Source organism: Cervus canadensis, chromosome 3 (assembly GCF_019320065.1).
Source record: "Cervus canadensis isolate Bull #8, Minnesota chromosome 3, ASM1932006v1, whole genome shotgun sequence".
Taxonomy (NCBI): Eukaryota; Metazoa; Chordata; class Mammalia; order Artiodactyla; family Cervidae; genus Cervus; species Cervus canadensis.
Genome location: NC_057388.1, coordinates 57,346,180 through 57,367,377, shown reverse-complemented (window position 1 = coordinate 57,367,377; position 21,198 = coordinate 57,346,180). Strand labels below are relative to the sequence as shown.

General features: G+C 36.4%; 1 protein-coding gene across 6 annotated transcripts in view; it reads left to right on the top strand.

The window, feature by feature from the left end:
* Positions 1-19,025, top strand: part of ANLN (anillin actin binding protein) — a 56,916-nt gene extending 37,891 nt beyond the window's left edge. For all 6 annotated transcript variants that reach the window (XM_043463207.1, XM_043463203.1, XM_043463206.1 and 3 more), the window contains 4 exons: positions 6,175-6,261; positions 10,680-10,787; positions 14,921-15,093; positions 17,698-19,025. In XM_043463207.1, the coding sequence (XP_043319142.1) occupies positions 6,175-6,261; positions 10,680-10,787; positions 14,921-15,093; positions 17,698-17,821 (492 nt within the window). In that variant the 3' untranslated portion in view covers positions 17,822-19,025. The remainder of the gene's footprint in view (positions 1-6,174; positions 6,262-10,679; positions 10,788-14,920; positions 15,094-17,697) is intronic.
* The last annotated feature ends 2,173 nt before the right edge of the window (positions 19,026-21,198 follow it).

Genomic DNA, 21,198 nt, shown 5'->3' with positions numbered 1-21,198 from the left:
ACAGTGTTGTCTTTGAGATCCCCTTCAGAATGCAGTTTCTTCTGAAGTTAGCCAGACTGTTGACTCTACAGATATAGGATAGTACTAATAATGAATTCCCTGGTGGCTCAGTTGGTAAAGTGTCTGCCTGTAACGTGGGAGACCAGGGTTCGATCTATGGGTGGGGAAGATCCCCTGGAGAAGGAAATGGCAACTCACTCCAGTATTCTTGCCTAGAAAATCCCACAGTCGGAGGAGCCTCGTGGTCTACAGTCCATGGGGTCGCAAAGAGTCAGACACGACTGAGCAACTTCATTTTTCTTATTTGAGGTTATAGATATCTGGTGTAGAGACTGGCATTCTGGAATTTAAATTATGAATCTCAGTGAGGCACACTTTCAGATCCTTTCTTTAATGGAGAATCCAGAGTAGTCATAGGTTTTACTGTACTTTTATGCATAAAGGGAGAAAGATATCCCACAATTCATCTTCTGACTTAAAGAAATCTCATAGATATATGTTCCTTCCAGGAAATAGAGATGTCAGTTTAAATAGTATCAGGACAAAAAACTGTGAAGTAGAACAACTGACTAGCATTGTAGAATTTTGAAGTTGTAGGAAGAGTGATTAGGTATTCTGGTTTATACCTGTTGGCCTGGTGTGATTATTAACAGGTATAATTATTCTTACTCAGGAGTATCTCGGTGTATAAAAAATTACAAAGTAACTCTGATTGTAGAGTACATTTTACACCTCTTAATAATAATCCTTGAGGTGTTGATAATTTTAAAAGACCCTTTTTATTAAACAGAAAACAGAATATGATCACACATTTTGACATGTCTCCACACTTGACAGGGTGTAGTAACATTGACTTCTGTGAATATTCTCAGTTCACCTCAGGACAAGCTTCTCACCAAGAATATTGTCTACTTTTCACATTTTTTTCTCATCTTTCTGAGATTCTTTTTACAGGAGCACTCTCTTGGCTAAATGGTAGAATTCTGTTAATTAGCATTGAGAGGCTAAGAGCTTAACACTGAAAATATGGAAAAGAAAATGGTAAGGGAATTTATAACAAATGCAGTTAATGAGGCATATGACGTCTTGACCCTGATTAGCATTGTAGAATTACATTACAGATGTCGTTGAAGTTCAGAAAGTTGAAAGTTTATTTTATGAAATTAGTCTGTTGAAATCTATACTTTTTGGTCAAGAATTCTCCCTTTGGCTTATCTTTATTAGGTTGGAGGAGTAAATTTTTATAAACTAACCTTCCTGTCAAAACTTTCAAATTTAGACTGAACTACGATTATTCCAACCACAGTGTCATTCTTTTTCACTGGGCAGCAGGAATGACAGAGTTAATCATCCGCCTTTCTATCTTGACCCAGGAGTCAATATCACTTTAAATATGTGAATGTTACCATTTTATTCTAATGACACAATTTCTCCAATTGAATTTTTCTTGTATTTGTAATCTTTAATTTAAATTCAAAATTATTTTAAATTATCACATATACTTAAGCTCTTTTATTATTTAAAAGATACTTTTGGCCTGAGCTCTCCTCGCTAAATATTAATATACTGGTGAGAATGGTTTATTTAAAATATTTATGTGAATATTTTCATACAAGATAGAAAGTGTGATTTTATTTGGAAGAAAATATCAATCCCTCAAACTTCCAAGCATTAAGAGCAACAGAGTCTCAATTTAGTCACTTTGTTTTTGTTTTGTCAATTTATACTTCATGTTTTTTAAAGCTATGCTATTGGGTACATAGATACTTAAGATTATCATATCTTCTTGATGAATTGTTAACACTTTATCTCTCTGATAGTCATCTTTAAGGTCTATTTTGTTTGTTATTAATAGAATTACATCAGCTTTCTTATGATTAGTGTTTGTATGGTATATCTTTTTCCATTCTTTTTTATTTTTCCTGGCCATAACATGTGGCACGTGGGGTCTTAGTTCCCCAACCAGGGATCAAACCCATGCCCCCTGCAGTGGAAGTGTGGAGCCTAACCCCTGGACCACTGGGGAATCTCCTCTTTTTCCATTTTTTATTCTTAACTTGTCTGTGTTCATATATGTCACATTTATGTCTCATAAGCATATTTTATGGTCATGTTTTGTTATTGTTAAACATTTTTTTGTCTTTTTATTAGAGTGTCTGATACATTTATATTTAATGCAATACTGATAGGGTTGGGTTTAGTCTACTACAAAGCAGGCATACTTACACTACAGGCTAAATGTGGCTTTTGGCCTTTTTTTTTTTTTTGACAAAAGTTACTTTTGTCACAATTAATGAACTGATATTGACAGATTATTAACTAAAGTTCAGCAGCCTGTTTTTGTAACTAAAGTATTGAAACATAATCATGCCCATTTATGTATTGTCTACTGGTGCTTTTTTGCTGTGTCACAGCTGTTCTTTGTTCATTTGTTTTTCCTCTCTTGACTGCTTCTGAGTATTTTGGTTATCATTTTTCTTTTCTGTTGGCTTTTTAGCTGTAACTCCCTGTATTGTTTTTCAGTTATTAATGAGAATTACAATATGCATCTTTAGCCTATTACTGTCACACTGCAGTCTACCTTGAAATACAGTTACACTTTATGTACCTTGCAACTGTTAGAACCTTGCATTTGTCCATCCCGTTATATTTTACTTCTACCCTTGATATAAACCCCAATGCACTTATTTTTTCAATCAATTTTTAAAGGAAATTTAAAAGTATTGTGATTTGTATTTACCAGTTATTATGTTATTCATTCCTTTCATAGAGTCAGATGTCCATGTGGGATTATTGCCTTCTTAGGAAGAAGATTTTTTTGTTTTTTAATTTCGTTATAGCACAAGTCTGCTGGAAATGAATTCTCTAACTTTTGTTTATCTAAAAATGTCTTTCTTTACATTGTCTTCATTTCTGAAGGACTGCTAGGCTGACAGGTTTTTTCCTTTTACCCATTCTTTTAAAGTTGCCATTTTATTGTTTTCTGACTTTGTTTCTGATCAGCAGTCAGCCATCAGTCTTATATCTTTTCTGTTTTTTAAAATTCTTATTATCTTTATTTTTATTTATTTGGCTCTGGTGGGTCTCCATTGCTGCTCACAGGCTTTCTCTAGTTGCGACAAGCAGGGGACACTCTTCATTACAGTGCGTAGGCTTCTCGTTGCAGTGGCTTCTCTTGTTACGGAGCATGGGCTGTAGCTGTGTGGGCTTTAGTAGTTATGGCACATGGGCTCTGTAGTTGCGGCTTACATGCTTAGTTGCCCTGAGGCATGTGGAATCTCCCCCAAGGGGACTGAATCCCTGTCCCCCCATTGGCAGGCAAATTCTTAATCACTGGACAACTAAGAAAATCCTGTTTTTATTTTTTTGTCTGTGCCAGTGTAGCTTGTGGAATCTTAGTTTCCTGACCAGGAATCAAACCTGGGCTCCCAGCAGTGAAAGCATCAAGTCTTAACCACTGAACTGCTAGGGAATTCCCCTTTTCCACTGTTAATATTTAAAATTTTTAAAATTTGAGACAGTTTGACCCTTATCTGCCTAGGTATGGTTTTCTTTGTCATACTGGGTCATTTCTTTTTCATACTAACTTGATGACTTGATGAACTTTATGGAGCTCTATCTAGTTCATGTCTTATAAGTTTTGGCAAATTCTTAGCCATTATCTCATCAAATATTTCTTCTGCCCTGTTTTTTATTCTTTCTAGGACTCCAGTTAAATTGTATGTTGGACTCTTGATAATGTTCCTACAGATCTATAGCCCACTTTTTTTAAAAAAATTTAATTTTTTTTCCTTTGTGTTTCATTTTGGGTCATTTCTATTTACCAGTCTTTGAGTTCATGTCTTTTTTTCTAATGTGCCCAGTTTCCTGTAAAGCCTATCCAATGAAAGCCTATTCAATTTCAACTTTTTTCTTATTCTAAAATTCCCATTGGGATTTTTTTTTTTTTTTGGATATTCTTTAGAGTTTCCATTTCTGTCAAAATTCTCCCTTTTCTCACCCATTTTTGTCCTTCTTTTCCTCTAAATTCCATAACAAAGTATAAATTTCCTTGTCTTACAATTCTAACATCTAGATCATCTGTGGACCTGCTATTGACAGGATTTGTTTTCTTTTGATTAAAGGCCACCTTTTCCTGCTTTTTCATGTCTTGTAAAACTTTTGAACTGTAGGCTAGATGTTATGTTATTAAAAGGCAGTAGAGTCTGAAGTAGGTGATGATATTACCCTTTTTTTCCTCTTAGTGTAATCAGTAGTGGAGCTGAGATGATATTTTGTTACTTGGGGTCAACTCTTTTTTTTTTTTTTTTTTTGCTTAAGCAGCAGTTTATTTTTTACAGTTCTGCCGACTAGAAGTCCAAAATCAAAGCTTTGAGGAGGGTGGTGGGTTTTTCCTAAACCCTCTCTCCTTAGCTTGTAGATAGCTGTCTTAGGTGTCTTTCACATGGTCTTTTCTCTGTGTGTCTAAATCTTCTCTTTTTATAAGGACACAATCATATTGGATTAGAGTCCCTCCTAATGAACTATAATTTAACCTTAGTGACCTCTTTAAAGGCCCTATCTCCAAATATAGTCACATTTTGTGGTATGGGGAGTCAGAACTTCAACATGTGATTTTGATAAGGGATGGACGGAGAGGGGACACAATTCAACCATAGCATGGTTAAAGCTGTAGCATGAGTTTTAGGATTATAAATGTTGGAAACATATTTGTCTCTAAAGAATAAGAAAAAACTTTATGGGTACAGAATGATTCAACTTTAAAATAAGCAATAAAAAATTCTGTATTCAATAACTTGTTGGTTTTGTAATTTAGCTTATGTTTATTTTGGTTCAAAGCAATTGTGCTTCCAGTGAAAGAATCAGATTCCTTTTTACTCATTCCTCGCTAAATGGTTCTGGACACGATGGCAACATGAGATTTCCATTAAAATATTCATCCTTATCCTCATCATCACCAGTAATGTTGGCATCATCACAAGCTAACAATTATTACCTATTGACTATTTTTTTTAAATTAAAAAAATTTTAATTGGAGGATAATTGCTTTACGATATTGTGTTGGTTTCTGTTGTACAACAACCTGAATCGGTTGTAAGTATACATATATCCCCTTCCTCTTGAGCCTCCCTTCTTACCTAATGACTGTTGATGTTGAACATTTTTGCATGTGTTTGTTGGCAATGTGTATTTTGATTCTTCTGGATAAATTCTGAGAAGTGGGGTTGATTTATTTTATGCTAGTTCTGTTTTTAATATTTTGAGGAACCCTCATACTGAAAAGATTTTCATTTTGATGAAGTTTGTCTATTTTTTCTTTTGTTGGTCATGGCTTTTGGTATTATATTTGAGAACCACTGCCAAATCCACAATCACTGAAGATTTAGTCATCTATTTTTCTTCTAAGAATTGTATGGCTTTTGCCCTTATATTTAGGTATTGATCCATTTTGAGTTAATTTTTGTATGTGACATGAGGTAGGGATCCAACCTCACTCTTTTGCATGTGGCTGCCCAGTTTCCCCAGCACCATTTGTTGAAAATACTGCTCTTTCCTCATTGAATGGTTTTGGTACCCTTGTTGAAAATCAGTCTGGGTTTATCAATGTGTGGCTTTATTTCTGGACTCTCAGTTCTATTCCTATGGTCTGTATGTCTATCCTTATGCCAGTATCACACTGTTCTGGTTACTGTAGCTTTGGATTTGAAATTGGGAAGTACAGTTTTGAAGATTGTTTTGGTTATTTGGGGCCTCTTGCAGTTCCATGTGAATTTGAGGATTAACTTTTCCATTCTGTAGTTCACTGTTCTTTATTGCTGAATAATATTATACTGTTTAAATCTGCCAGTTGGTTTATCCCATCTTCTATCAAGTATGTTCTGTTGATAGAGAATGGATAAACGCATGTATTGTCTTCTTAAATCTGTGTTTTCTTTATCACATTAACTTGGGACTTAGGGTTCTGTTTTTAATCAGGCTCTATGTTGAATGAATTTATTCTTCAGAAGCATTTGTTGCTAAGGAACCAGTGGCTTTTTGGCCACCTACTTTATATTCCTGCTTTAGAAAATATCGTGTTTTCAAGGCATAATATTCCCTATTCATGCTATTCATGATTTAAACATGTTTTATCAAGAAAAACTTTTACAAATAATTTGCTTTCTTTCCTCACAGGTGCCCTTTTTATCTCCTTTGGAAGGTCATATTTATTTAAAAATAAAGTGTCAGGTGAATTCAAGTGTGGAAGAAAGAGGTTTTCTAGTAAGTAACATCACTGGATCTATATATATATTTTTTCCATCTTTTGAAGTATAGACTTGGTTTCCCATAGGAATGAAAGTCTGTGTGACTAAGCAATTAACTGGTTCAGTAAAGATTTGTTGCATGACCTACCACTATATGCCTATCACTGTGTTGGTGTTGGAATGTAATGTGCCGCAAAAAGTAATCCCTCCACACAGAAACTTATAGTTTAATAGGAAGAAATACAATGTAGTACTGCAATGGGAGAAAGAATAGAGAGCGTGGGTGCAAATTGGTGGGGCACCACATCTTAGGTATGTGTGGGAGGGCTTACCGGAAGCTACTGGAAGTAACTTGTAAACTGGCAGCTGAACAAGTCAGCCAGGGGCAGAGAGGAGGGAGATGTGCTCCAGATGAAGGAAAAGCACGTACCATGGGCTGGAGGCCTCTTCCCTCTCTCACCCCCACCAGAGGAAAACATGACACATCTAGATAGCGGCAGGTATTTAGATAGTGACACATTTAGAGTCAGAATGTGTGTGCGGAGGAAGGGCAGTGAGGCAAGTGATTGAGGCGGGGAAAAGTGTATTTAGAGACATGAGACCAAGTGTTTGAAAGCCTTTTAATGACTTTATCATGAAACCAGTGGGGTGCTCTTAGAGGATTTTAAGCAGAGGACTAACATCAAATTGGGAGTTTAGGAAGGTCGTTCTGACTGCTGTATGGAAGTGGACGGGGAGTGAGGATCCGGAAGAAGACTCGTGAGGAGACTGAATTATTCCTTGAGAGAGGGGATGGTGGCTGACAGTCTGGCTTCATCGTGGAGGGCTGAAGGATGAAGAAGGAAGGGTTTGGCTGTAGGGGTGGAGAAGCAAAATTAATAATGTCACCCAGATCCCTGCCTTGCACAATTTGTTGGGTGACTATACTGAGATCAGGGACCCTGGGAGAGGAGCAAGTGTTTGTGTTTGGGATGGAAAGTGTTTTTCCCCCAAATTTAATTGTGGAAAATTGCAAACATACAGCAATGTTGATAAAATTTGAATACCCGTATACCCAGCATCTAGGTTTTGCCATTAACATTTTTTACTGTCCTTGCTTTATCATGTACCTACTACCGAGCTATCCTAACGAGTCCTGAAAATATATTTGTGGGGGAAGAATTTCAAAATATATCGTGGACATTAGCATGTTCCCCTGAATCCTCAGTATCCATCCCCTGAGTTTTTACACAGGCTTACAGAGATCAAATTGCCAACATCCGCTAGATCATCGAAAAAGCAAGAGAGTTCCAGAAAAACATCTATTTCTGCTTTATTGACTATGCCAAAGGCTTCAACTGTGTGGATCACAATAAACTGTGGAAAATTCTGAAAGAGATGGGAATAACAGACCACCTGACCTGCCTCTTGAAAAACCTGTATGCAGGTCAGGAAGCAACAGTTAGAACTGGACATGGAACAACAGACGGGTTCCAAATAGGAAAAGGAGTACATCAAGGCTACATATTGTCACCCTGCTTATTTCACTTACATGCAGAGTACATCATGAGAAACACTGGGCTGAAAGAAGCACAAGCTGGAATCAAGATTGCCAGGAGAAATATCAATAATCTCAGATATGCAGATGACACCACCCTTATGGAAGAAAGGGAAGAGGAACTAAAAAGCCTCTTGATGAAAGTGAAAGAGGAGATGAAAAAGTTGGCTTAAAGCTTAACATTCAGAAAACTAAGATCATGGCATCTGGTCCCATCACTTCATGGGAAATAAATGGGGAGACCGTGGAAACAGTGTCAGACTTTAATTTTTTGGGCTCCAAAATCACTGCAGATGGTGACTGCAGCCATGAAATTGAAAGACGCTTACTCCTTGGAAGGAAAGTTATGACCAACCTAGACAGCATATTAAAAAGCAGAGACATTACTTTGCCAACAAAGGTCCGTCTGGTCAAGGCTATGGTTTTTCCAGTGGTCAGGTATGGATGTGAGAGTTGGACTGTGAAGAAAGCTGAGCACCGAAAAATTGATACTTTTGAACTATGGTGTTGTAGAACTCTTGAAAGACCCTTGGACTGCAAGGAGATCCAACCAGTCCATCCTCAAGGAGATCAATCCTGGGTGTTCATTGGACGGACTGCTGCTGAAGCTGAAACTCTAGTACTTTGGCCACCTCATGTGAAGAGTTGACTCATTGGAAAAGACCCTGATGCTGGGAGGGACTGGGGGCAGGAGGAGAAGGGGATGACAGAGGATGAGATGGTTGGATGGCATCACCAACTCGATGGACATGGGTTTGAGTAAACTCTGGGAGTTGGTGATGGACAGGGAGGCCTGGCATGCTGCGATTCATGGGGTCCCAAAGAGTTGGACACGACTGAGCGACTGAACTGACTGACTGACATCTATGTAACCCAGATTTCTTTTAAGATACAGAATACTGTCCCAGAAAGTTTCCTCATGTCCCTTGTCAGTCAATCCCCACCCAAGAGAGAAAGTTTTAATGGTTTAAGTTTTAAATGACTTGAAGTTTGGATGCCTAGAGACATATTTCAGAGGTTTGAGTTTGAAACTCAAGATAGACAATTTAGATGAGATGAAGGTTTGGAAATCTGCAGCAGAGAGGTAGTATTCAAAGTGCAGGCAGACTTGAATAACCAGGAGAATACTAACATTTAAGCCAGAAACCTAAGAGGAGAAGACTGCAGGGAGGGCAAGGGATAATTTAGTATCATGGTTGCCAGGGGAAGAGAGTCTGAAAGAAGGAGTGATCCAGTTAGGTAAGGAGTTATTGGAGGCTGTTGGGCTTATTTATGAGGTGGTCATCCTAGTCTGGCCAAGAGCAGGAGCTAGATTGCAGATGTATTATAAAGGGCATGGAAGATGAAGAATGAGAGAGCAGAAACTCCTTGAAACAAAGTTTGGCTGCAGTGGGGTAAAAAGAATGTGGTACTTGCAGAGGTATGTAGGGTGAAAGAAGGATTTTGTTCACATTTTATTAGGACTGAAGAGACTTGAGTGTCTTTAAATTCAAATGGGTAGCTTCTAATAGGGCCAAAGAGGGCGAAGATAGAGGCGATGGGGAACTTGCACTAGGGTTAAGGAATAACACGTGGAACAAAGTTATGAGAGTGAGAGCAAATAAGATCCAAGCCACAGTTCATGATCTTGTACAGAATTACACTTTTTCCATTATCAGAGGAGAAAAGTATGTGTGTAGAATATACAGAAGATTGTGGGTGTGGTACAAGAAGTAGAGAAAATCTAATAGCTTTGGTTTTCTTTGTGAAGCAAGAGTTTGAACTGTATGACGGGTATCACAAACCAATTGGCAGTTGCTGACAGGGTGCGGAAAGAAGAGCTAGACTGTACAGGAAATCCAAGCGGCCAAGATGACTGTAAATCAGGCTTCATGGGTTTTACATGTGTACATCCAGCAGATGGCACTAGATATTCTTGGAAGAGTGCTTCTGTAAATATCAGACTTGAACACAGTGTACACTTACTGACCTTTTCCTTTAATGTAAATATAACATTTCCACATCTTGCTGTAGATACCTTTAGCACCTGATAGACTCTTATGCCAACTGGTTCATTTGCCTATAAGGTCTGACCTGTTTAACTTTTGAGCTGGGCTCTTAAGTAGTTTAGAGTTACATCTTTTCAGGTTAACTCTGTCTTGAATCCTAGAGCCCATTCTTATTGCATCTACACTTATAGAAATGTGGTAAAAAAAAAAAAATTACTCAGGACTCCCACAAATAACTTCTGTCCCCTGTCTAAATAGTGCCTTATAATTACTTCTAACCTCTATTTAAAAATAGAAGTAGTAATTGAAATTAAAGTGACTTGGTGCAGTTTTCTTTCCTGATGTGTCAGGGGCAGCTGGATCAGAGGAGACTACCAACCAGTGAAACTTGCTAAGTGAGTCTAAAATGGTGCTAGTCTAGCTCTACCAATACTGATGAGCAGCAAGAAAAGTACATTCTGCATTAGCTGGAAGGTTCCAGTTCTTCTTTGTGATTGTATATTGTCATTTAATTTCCTTGGCCTTCAGTTACCCTAGCTATAAAAATGAAAAATCCGTCCTCTTGTTATTTTTCTCTGATTATAGTAGGGAGTAATGATAACTTGGTATTATTTTTATCTATCAAATTTTTCCTTTTCTATTACCTTTATAATGTGAAAGGTGAACATAAACACAAAAGGGAGCCGGTGAGTCATTTGTACTAACTTTGCTCTTGAGATTGAAATAACAAGATTTCTGGTCTTGATACAGAGTAGAATAAAAAAATAAACTTAAGTACTTTAAAGAAAAAGAAAATCATGCAAGTTGATTTTGAAGTATGAAATATGTCAACATACTGAAGTTTAATGTATAGAAAACATTTAATTGATCCTCAGGTTTCTAAAGTCAGTATTTCATTGACTTTTTCAGACCATATTTGAAGATGTTAGTGGTTTTGGTGCCTGGCATCGAAGATGGTGTGTTCTTTCTGGAAACTGTATCTCTTATTGGACTTATCCAGATGATGAAAAACGAAAGGTAATATTAATATTGATGGTCAGTGGTGAAAGCTCTGACTGACTTTCAGGTAATATTTTATGCAAGTGTTCCCTGTGGCCATAAGCCACCCAAATTCCGCACTCAGGTTTATTTACTAAGCCATTAAAATGTAGTGTGTGTGTGTGTGTGTGTGTGTGTGTGTGTGTGTATTTGTGTAAGAATTTTATATCTTATCCATTCCCTGTGATTTGACCACTGTTTAAATACCTTAAGGCCTATATTTTTCTTTTTTTTTTCTGGAATGTTTTGTAATTTTTTAAATTGATTTTTAGTCAGAAATATGTTAAATTTACTTTTGTATTTTATTAACAGTTGATTTACCTAAATCTGGGATAAAACAGAAAGAGAAAACCACCATAGGAATATTGTGGTTTTAGTTTGTTTCTAAAATTTGATAATAGAATTTTACATAATACATTGCATCTTATTTTTTTAAAATTTGATGTTATTGCCCAAGTGTGATAATTTGTTATACAAAGACTGGAAAAAAGAAATAAACAGAATTATAAAGTAAACTCATCTATAAAAGATAACTACTGTTCACATTTTGGTTGTATATCCTTCTAAATTTTTAAAATGTATAATACATAATAATTATATATCCATTTATGAATCTTTTAAACAGAAAATATCATGTCTTTTTAAACTGATTTTTACTTGATAATGTCCTGATATCTTTCCACATAGGTAAAAATACATCTATGATATTGCATTAGATAACTGTATGTATTACATTGTAGCCATGTAAAATTTTATTTTAAAATTTATTGTGAAATATTTGGAACATTCAAAAAAACATAATTTTCACCAGCCTCTGTATTATCAGTCCAGTTGAAGCTCTTTATATAATTTTCTGTCCCTCATAGAGATAACCACATCCTAAAATTATTTTGTTCCCATGTATTTCTTTAAATTTTTTATATGTGATACATATAAAGTTTATTATTGCAATTGCATATTTTGAAACATTTTACAAATGGTATCATACTGTATATACTGTTTTGCAACTTGCATGTTTGAATCACATGATTTGTGAGATTAGTGTAGGCTGGTGTGTGTAGCATGTATGTAGCTCTAGTTTGCAGAGCTCTAGCCGTCTTTCTCTGTACTGAGATACTCCATTAGAAGAATGCGTCACAATCAATTTATATACTTCTGTTATTTATGAGCACTTAGTTATTTCAAACTGTCGTTGTTATAAACAGCTGACTTAATTATATGGATCAGAGCTCTTTCTTTTTTATTTAAATTGGAGTACAGTTGCTTTGCAGTGTTGTGTTAGTCCCTGCTGTACAATAAAGTGGATCAGCTACGTGTATACTTTTCACCCTCCCTCCTGGACCTCCCTTCCACCCCTACGCCCCCACCCCACCCGTCTGGGTCATCGCAGAGCACCAAGCTGGATCAGAGCTCTTTCTCGACTCTGTGTCTAGTGGCAGAATCTCTGGTTGGTAGGGTTTTGCAAGTCTTCAGTTTAGCTAGATTTTTTCTGGTGAATCTTGAAATTGGTTGTATAACGTTCTGTTCCCATCAGGAGTTCTCAGTGTTCCACATCCCAGCAGCATTTGTTATTTCAGCCTTTTAAACTCTGAGTATGATAGGTATGAAATGTTATTTTACTGTGTTTTTATTTTAATTTTCCTAGACTGAGCATTGAGCAAGCATCTTTTCTTATGTGTTTTGGCCGCTTGTTTTTCTAGTCTTTTGCTTGGCATATGCTTTAATTTATCCTTATAGTATCTTTTCATAAACAGAATTTTTAATGCTAAGATAAATCTGCCAGTTTATTATTTTATTGTTTGCTTTTTTGAGTCTTAGTTAAGAAAACCATCTCTATAGTCATAAAGAATATACTTCCTTATGACTTCTAAAAGTTATAAAGATTTAGGTTTCACATTTAATTTACCTGGAATTGATCCCACCCACCCCCCAGTCTGGAAACCCCATTGTGCCAGCATCATGGGATGATCCATTCTTTCCCCACTCATCCACATGCAGTTTCTGGCATGTATCAAGATATCATTTTATATGTGGGTCTAATTTAGGCTTTCTATTCTGTTTTCTTTGGTCTATCTCTCATTCTCAATTACCATAGCTTTAAAATAAATCTTTATGCTTGGTAAGTTAACTCTAACTTGTGTTTTTATTCAATAGTGTATTTATTCTTGGTCATTCTTTTTACACACACACACACACACACACACACACACACACACATAGAAATAGATGTACCTATATATTTAACTTTTTATAATTGAAAATGTACCCAAAAAAAGAGAAATTAGTAGAGAGAAATTCCTTATTAATTTTCTTGTTTCATTTATCTCTCCACAACACGCACTTTTTTGTTCTCGTTGGTTTGCTAAGGTATTTTAAAGCAAATATCACATTTCATATTATATCATATAATCTGTGAATCAAGGTTGCCAGTTCCTAGCATTGGTAAATATGCTAGGAACCCAAGAAAGCCAGGTTTCAGGCTAGCCTACCATTCTGCACTCTCTTCCTCATTGATTTTGGCCTATGAAGGTTTCTTTTGCTGTCTTACAAGTTTAGTTATCTAGCATTTGGGGGGTTATGGGAGGACTCTCAGACTACTTAGTTTCCCATACTTGCTGAAAACATAATGTTATTGTTTGTTTAAATAGTACCCTATTACTGTCATTAAATTTGTTTCAGTCTTTTTGGCATTATGAAAAAACAGCAACTACACCTATATAAGAACTCCCCAGTGGCTCAGTGGTAAAGAATTTGTCTGCCAGTGCAGGAGACAGGAAGATCCCTTGAAGAAAGAAATGGCAACTCCAGTATTCTTGCCTAGGAAATCCCAGGGACAGAGGAGCCTGGCAGGCTATAGTCCGTGGGGTCGCAAAAGAGTCAGACCCCACATGACTTACGGACTAAACAACGGCAATACATATATAAACATCTTTGTGTACCTATATATTTACCTGGGATAAATTTCTTTTAGGTGAAGTTGTATGGTCTGGATATGCTCATTTAGAATGTTTTTTGATTGCTGTTATTAAATTGTCTACCAGTAATAGACCATTTTATGCTTTCACTAGCAGTGTGTGAGAATTTTTTACCCCCAACCAATCAACATTGGTTATTACTATTCTTTTCAGACTTGGTTAATCTAATGTTTTAAAATGGTATATTTCATTCTAATTTCTTTTTAAAATTACTAATACATTTGACACTTTTATTGGCAGTTTCTAAATGGTTTGGGCCCAGGACTTCCCTGGTTAAGAATCCTCCTGCCAATGTAGGGGACATGGGCACAATCCCTGGTCCGGGATGACTGCGTATGCTGCGGGGAACTGAGCCCATGTGCCTTAGTTACTGAGCCCACATGTAGCAACTACTGAAGCCCCTGCACCTAGAGCTTGTGCTCTGCAGCAAGAGAAACCACTGCAATGAGAAGTTCATGCACCACAATGAGAGAGTAGTCCCTGCTTGCTGCAAGTAGAGAAAGCCGGTGCACAGCAACCAAAACCCAGTACAGCCAAAAATAAATTTAAATAAATAAATACATTGTTTGGGCCCATACTTGTCCCTTTTCCCATTTTTCAGCACCATTTAGTCTCACAAAATTTTTTTTTTTTCAATTCTCATACTGTAGGAATGACATGGCTGCTAAAACTCCAAGGCAGTAGTTTGGCCTGCTTTTTTAGAGATATGTAAAAAATATTTATAGATGAAATACTATGTCTAGGTTTCTATATATAGAAAGAGAAGTAAGAGAGTTAGAGACAAAAGGGGTTGAATGTGTGTTTTTATTTGTTAGAACTGATTAATGGGTACATGGAAGCTCATTACGCTGTTCTTTTTATTTTGTATCTATTTTAAGTTTTCCATAACAAATGGTTTGTTTTTTAAGCTGGCTAAGATCTCCAGCTGACATTTTTGGTTTTTATTTTTATATCCAGCAAGAAATAATCATAAATATTAAATGTTTCTCTAAATACAGTGTAATTAAGTTTTAACTTTTAAATTAATGACTTTCTTATTTTAAGTTGGTATCAAGTTGAATATTGCTCAATGCTTACTGATTTAAATGGTTTTATTTATTTTCTACTAATCATATTTTTAAAAAATTTGTTTTAAAGAATCCCATAGGAAGATTAAATTTGGCCAATTGTACCAGTCGGCAGATAGAACCAGTCAACAGAGAATTTTGTGCAAGACGCAACACTTTAGAATTAATTACTGTTCGACCACAAAGAGAAGATGACCGAGAGACTCTGGTCAGCCAATGCAGGGACACACTCTGTGTAACCAAGTATGTATTGGGCTATAAATGTTTCTATCAACTAAGTAATTGATTGCTCACTATGTCCTTACCACTGTGAGAAATATCAGAGATGGTCTTTGTCTTTGAAGAGGGTACGATTTAAGAATGAGAAGACAAAACACATACATATCAGTAAGAGAGGAATGTAATAACAAAATTAATATAGTTAAGAAAAACATATCATTCAAGTTATATCTTAGTTTATCATGTTTTCCACCATACTCACAGTTCAGCCATTTTTGGGGCAGTTAGCTAATATTCTTTGTGTTAAGTTTGAAGATTTCATGTGTAATTGATAAGTATTATTTAAAGAGATTTGACACATCCCTTCCTGTCCATTCCCAAAGTACCAAAGTACCTTCCCAAAGTACTTCACTCTACTCTGAAAATTTCTGGTTGGTGATGGACAGAATAAAATACTGGGAGTGTCAGTTTTTGTTAACCCTAAACTTAAGTATAAGATGCAGAAACTTACTGCTAAGAGCCTAAGATTCTTTTCCTTGAATGCCCAAGAGAAGCTTGCAGACCAATTTCAATATACAAAATTGTGATTAGGGACAAAAGTTAGAATTTGACAAAATCTCTTAATCAGATTGCAGCTGATTATTGCAGACAGGGAGATGGGTAGAACTGGCTCTGTGAGTTTCTGATGTGGAAATGTCAGATAGCTTAGCCAAGAGATACTCTATTAAAATAGAACAAAGTTGCCCCAATGCCACCATTTTGTCTTAAAACAGAGAGAAAGGGGACCCATTCTATGGGAATTCTTGATGTCTAGATTGCTTTTAGATTAATTTAGTTCATTCAGCTCATCCACTCCTTTCCTTTGGGGGTCTTCTGTGCAGCAGTGACCTCATTCAGGACCGGAGAGGCAAATTGGATTTATAGTCACTTTCTTTGGTAGCCACCCTGTCTGTGGCCACAGTCAGTGAGGGAACCAAACAAAATTCAGCCCCCAAGTACTTCCTGACCACCATGGCCCTTTTAAACATTACTCACATTTTTCATAGAATTTTCTTTTACTTGTTACATAAACCTTCCCAGATTTCTCCTTTGACCTTCTCCTGTGGTGGAAATAGTTATATCACATATTGCTCTAATTACGCTGTACTTCATTTGCATGTAATTTTTCTCATTATAACATTATCATAATTTGAGTGGACCAAGCATTTGAGAGAGGCCCTTTCTCAATTCAGTCTTGACTGAGTCTTTGGCTTTGCTTGGTGGCTTCTTAAAACTTATTTCACTTTTTGATCATACCTTTTGCAGAGTATATACATTTTACAGTTATACGTTCTCCTTTGCCTTATTTATCTGTTTCTCCCCAGGGCCTTTCTGACCTGTGCCTTTTATCTAAATTTAATGTATCACACTTTTATTTCTACAAACCAACCTTGCTATATTTCCCTCCTTCAATGCAAAGTATTTATCATCTGATCAGTAGTGCCTACTTTGAAATATAGATTAAACATTTGAACTAGAAATGCTTCATCACATGGGAAAGCAGTATTGTATAGTTGAACACTGAGAGGTCAACAGACCTAGGTTTACATCCTGACTCAGTGACTGACTGATGTAGGTTTAAATCCCGACTCAGTGACTTACTGAATGTGACTATGGCATGGTACTTAACTTCGCTGGCTCTCTGAAATCTCCTGTGTCATAAGAGAAGAATAAACTCCACAGAGTGACAGTAAAGGTTAATGAGTAGGTCTACTTAGCGTGTTGTCATACACTTGGAATGCGCTCAGCAAATTGTCTCTGTCTATATTGTAAATGCGTTCCCTCCATTTATTAATAGATGATCAACTCACTGCTTATTCATGCTGCTACCATTACTAGTACCAATGTGGAGAAATTATAAAGATGTAGAAGTATAATGCAACATCCTTCTAACACCTGGCTGTAGTCTAGAAGAATGGTCTGACTTGTGAGTTAGGGAATTTCCCTCTCCCCCACCTTCACCTGCGTCATCAACTATTCAACTTTTAACTGAATATGGATGTAAAGAAGAGATTCCTGGTGTGAACAGAGAGATTAGGATAAACAAAATCTTAGGATCTTTAGATCACTTATAATAAATACTGTGCTCTACTAACACAGTGTGGCAAAGAGAAAAAAGGAGACAGTATAAAATAGTATTATCTATAAGGCCAGGTGAAGGTCCATGAGTCTGTGGAGCTCCTGGGGAGCCTGAGTCAGGGATCTAGGGGGTTGGTCCCCATATTCAGGTCTGTGGTGTGCTTGCTCTTCTAAGAGGTGACCCACCCACCCTCAGTGACTGTCTTGGCACCAGCAAATTGTCCAATCAGATCACCTGTGCAAGATTAGTTACTGTCTTTGATGCGAAGTTCCATCATTTTCCAAATGTGATTGGTGTGAGTTATGGCTCAGCTAACCAATCCACTAGATGATTTTCTTTTATTGTAATTGGAGAAGCACTTTACTATGGATTCCTAATTTGGCATTCATTAAAAGAGGGCAGAGTTACTCCTTTTACTGTTTAGGCTCCCCCCACTTCACCCCACAGTAAGAGTACTTGGAGGTATGGAACAGGGGAAAGGATCCTGATCTTTTTGTTTGTTCCTGTAGGAACTGGCTATCTGCAGATACCAAGGAAGAACGGGATCTCTGGATGCAAAAACTCAATCAAGTTCTCGTTGATATTCGCCTCTGGCAACCTGATGCTTGCTATAAACCTATTGGAAAGCCTTAAACTGTGGGACATTTCCATGTGTATAGAGGTTTTCTGACCTTGTCATAAATGTATCTTAAGAGCATCAGATTTGCTGGTTGCATTTTATGCTTTAAATACAAAAGGGTATGTGCCAATATTCATTCACTACATATTATGCAGTATTTATATCTTTTGTATGTAAAACTTCACCGGATTTCACTTCTGTTATTCATATATGATTAGAAGAAAAAAATTTATTATAGTCGATTTTGCTAAATTTTAATTTAAAAGCCTCATTTTCCTAGATATCTAATTATTCAATTATTCATGATAAAACATTTGTTTTAAATGTCTCCTTAGAGCTGTGGGTCTCAAAGTAGAAAGATCTTCCACGATTGGAGACAGAAACCTCCAACTTGACCATTCTTTCTCTAGTGTCAGTACTTTTTTCTGAAGATTGCGGTCATTTACTGATCATGATATATCTTATTTCTAGAGCACTGAAAAAAATTATAAGGGACTTTGCAGAAACATTTTTAGTAATGGAGGTAAAAACCTTTTTAAAATAGCAAATGCATATTAGTTTGAAGCTTATGGCTGCCGTCAAATAAGACATGTGGACATGGGGGATATTGTGTGAGATTTGGGGGTTAAATGTTTTATTTAGAAGACTTAATCACATGGTTTATGTTTACTCAGTTACTATAGATGCTGTGTGATGCACATTTCCATGGAATACAGGCTTTTAAAAATAACTATTTTTGCTATATAGCTTACAGGCTTCTCAAGTATACCTGGCAAATTACTTCTTTCTGCTCCTATAATAAGAATAAATATAAATTTGAAGACTCTTTATGTAAGAAAAGTAAACCTCGCCAAGCTGCTATGGACTAATACTTTGCTTGCCTAAATTCTTGTCTTTTTTTTTTCACATCCATGTATGACAGTGTCTAGACACCCATTATGAAAATCACTTGAAAAACTGTTAAGTCATATATTACCTTTAAAAGTCTAATGCCTTTTTTATTCAATTATAAAAGATTGTAAATGTAAACCACAGGCTCAACTTTTAGTACACTTTCAATTTCTTCTTTAAATTGTTAGTTATTGATGGCCTCATTTATAAACACTAAATTCTGTCACCTCCAGTCATTTTATTTTGTATTCATTCAAATGTGTTTTTTCTTGTGTATATTATAAAAATATATTTTATGATCTCCTACCTAAATAAATACTTGCAAATTACTTAAGAAATTAGCTGTTTAAGAAATACTATTAAGTTACGCTGTACAACTGCTCTGCAGACTAGGCTGTGGGCTCCCTCAGTATAGTACTGACTTCATGAGGATATTTCACCATCTTTTTTTTTTTTTAATTTTTTTTTCCATTTATTTTTATTAGTTGGAGGCTAATTACTTTACAATATTGTAGTAGTTTTTGCCATGCATTGACAGGAATCAGCCATGGATTTACATGTGTTCCCCATCCTGAACCCCCTGTCACCTCCTTCCCCATCCCATCCCTCTGGGTCATCCTAGTGCACCAGCCCTGAGCACTTGTCTCATGCATCCAACCTGGGCTGGTGATCTCTTTCACATTTGATAATATACATGTTTCAATGCTATTCTCTCAGATCATCCCACCCTCGCCTTCTCCCATAGAGTCCCATCTTTTTACCTCTGCCCAGTGCTTAGCGCATTGTGTGTTCTTAGAGTCCCTGTTGAGTGAGGAGGTGGATGAAGGATCCATTTCTGAGTCAGTTTGATAGAATATGGTACTTGGGCACACATCTGAGGAGAAGGAGGATGATTCCCAAGTGTTTAGCAGAGACTGGGTAGATAAGTAACATCACCAGCCAAAACAGGATATAGATTTGGTGGGATTGATGACAAGTTCCCTTTTATTTATTTGTAGGTTTGTGTTATTTTTGAATAAGTATACACATCATTATACAAAAATTCAAAAGACAGAAAAGTATGTCTTTTCCTCTTGTCACAACCACTTTTGCCAGTTTTGCGGTGTCCTCCTAGAAAGAGTCTGTGCATATTATTGATTCATCATCATATTTCTCTTCTTTTGTTCATTAAAAACATTCCATCCCAACCTAGAGATTGTCATATTGAATGAAGTAAGTCAGGCAGAGAAAGAGAAATATGGCAAAACATCCCTTGTATGTGGAATCTGCAAAGAAATGATACAAATGAACTTACTTACAAAACAGAAACAGACTCACAGACCTAGAGAACAAATTTATGGTTGCTGGGGAAAAGGTTGAGGGGAAGGGATAGTCAGGAAGTTTGGAATGGACATGAACACACTGCTATATTTAAAATGGATAAACAACAAGAACCTACTGTATAGCATGGGGAACTCCATTCAATGTTATGTGGCAGCCTGTATAGAAGGGAAGTTTGGGAGGGAGTGGATACTTGTATGTGTATGGCTGTGTCCCTTCTCTGTTCACCTGAAACGATCACAACACTGTTAATCAGCTATACCCCAATACCAGATAAAACGTTAAAAAATATTCCATCTGTGCTGTTAAAGAAAAAGGCCCAACAGTATTCCTTAGCAGGCATTATATATTAGTATATGTAAAGGGGGTATATAAAGCTCAGTTTTAGAAGAAATTTAAGGTGATTATGGAACATATGTTAGAAATATGTCAAACAGTAGAAAATACTGCCCTGAAAATTTCAGTGTCATCTGCCTGTGTTGGCGGGGGCTGGTGTTGAGACATTAGAGTCAGTATGGGGGTATGATGTAGAAAGAGAAGCCAGGACAAAAAGAACATGATCTTTATGGAAGAGTGAAAAATGAGTGACTGATGATTATCTTCCATGAAATACAAGGGTGATGTCTGCGGAGACCAAAGGAGGATCTTATGATTTGACCACAAAATCAAAAAATGAGTTAAAACAGCTGAAATTTGGAATGGTCAGTTTGATAAAATGGTTCAGCTGAAAAATCAAGTTACAGCAAAATCCACAGAGGAAAAGATTGACAGATTTGATTGCATAAAAAATTTCCTTCCTGACAGATTTAAACAAAGTCTAAGCAAAGTAAGAACATAAGCTTCAGACTAGGAGAAAATATTCACAACATATTTGATAATCCAAGAAGTAATATACAAAATATATAAAGAGCTTCTTTGATTGGCTATCATCATTTGAACATTTACTATGTACCAGGAGATATTCTTGGTGTTTCACATACGTTATCTTGTATAATCTTCATGTGACTGTATGAAATAGGCATTGAGTGAGGAAACTAGAACTTAGGTAAGGCAACATGCTTGTTAGCAAGTGGCAAGCCAGGATTTGAACCCAGAGTCCACATACTTTATTATTACACTGTGATGTTTCTCAAATTAAGAAAAAATTTATCCTAAAAAGGAGTCAAATATCACTAGTAGA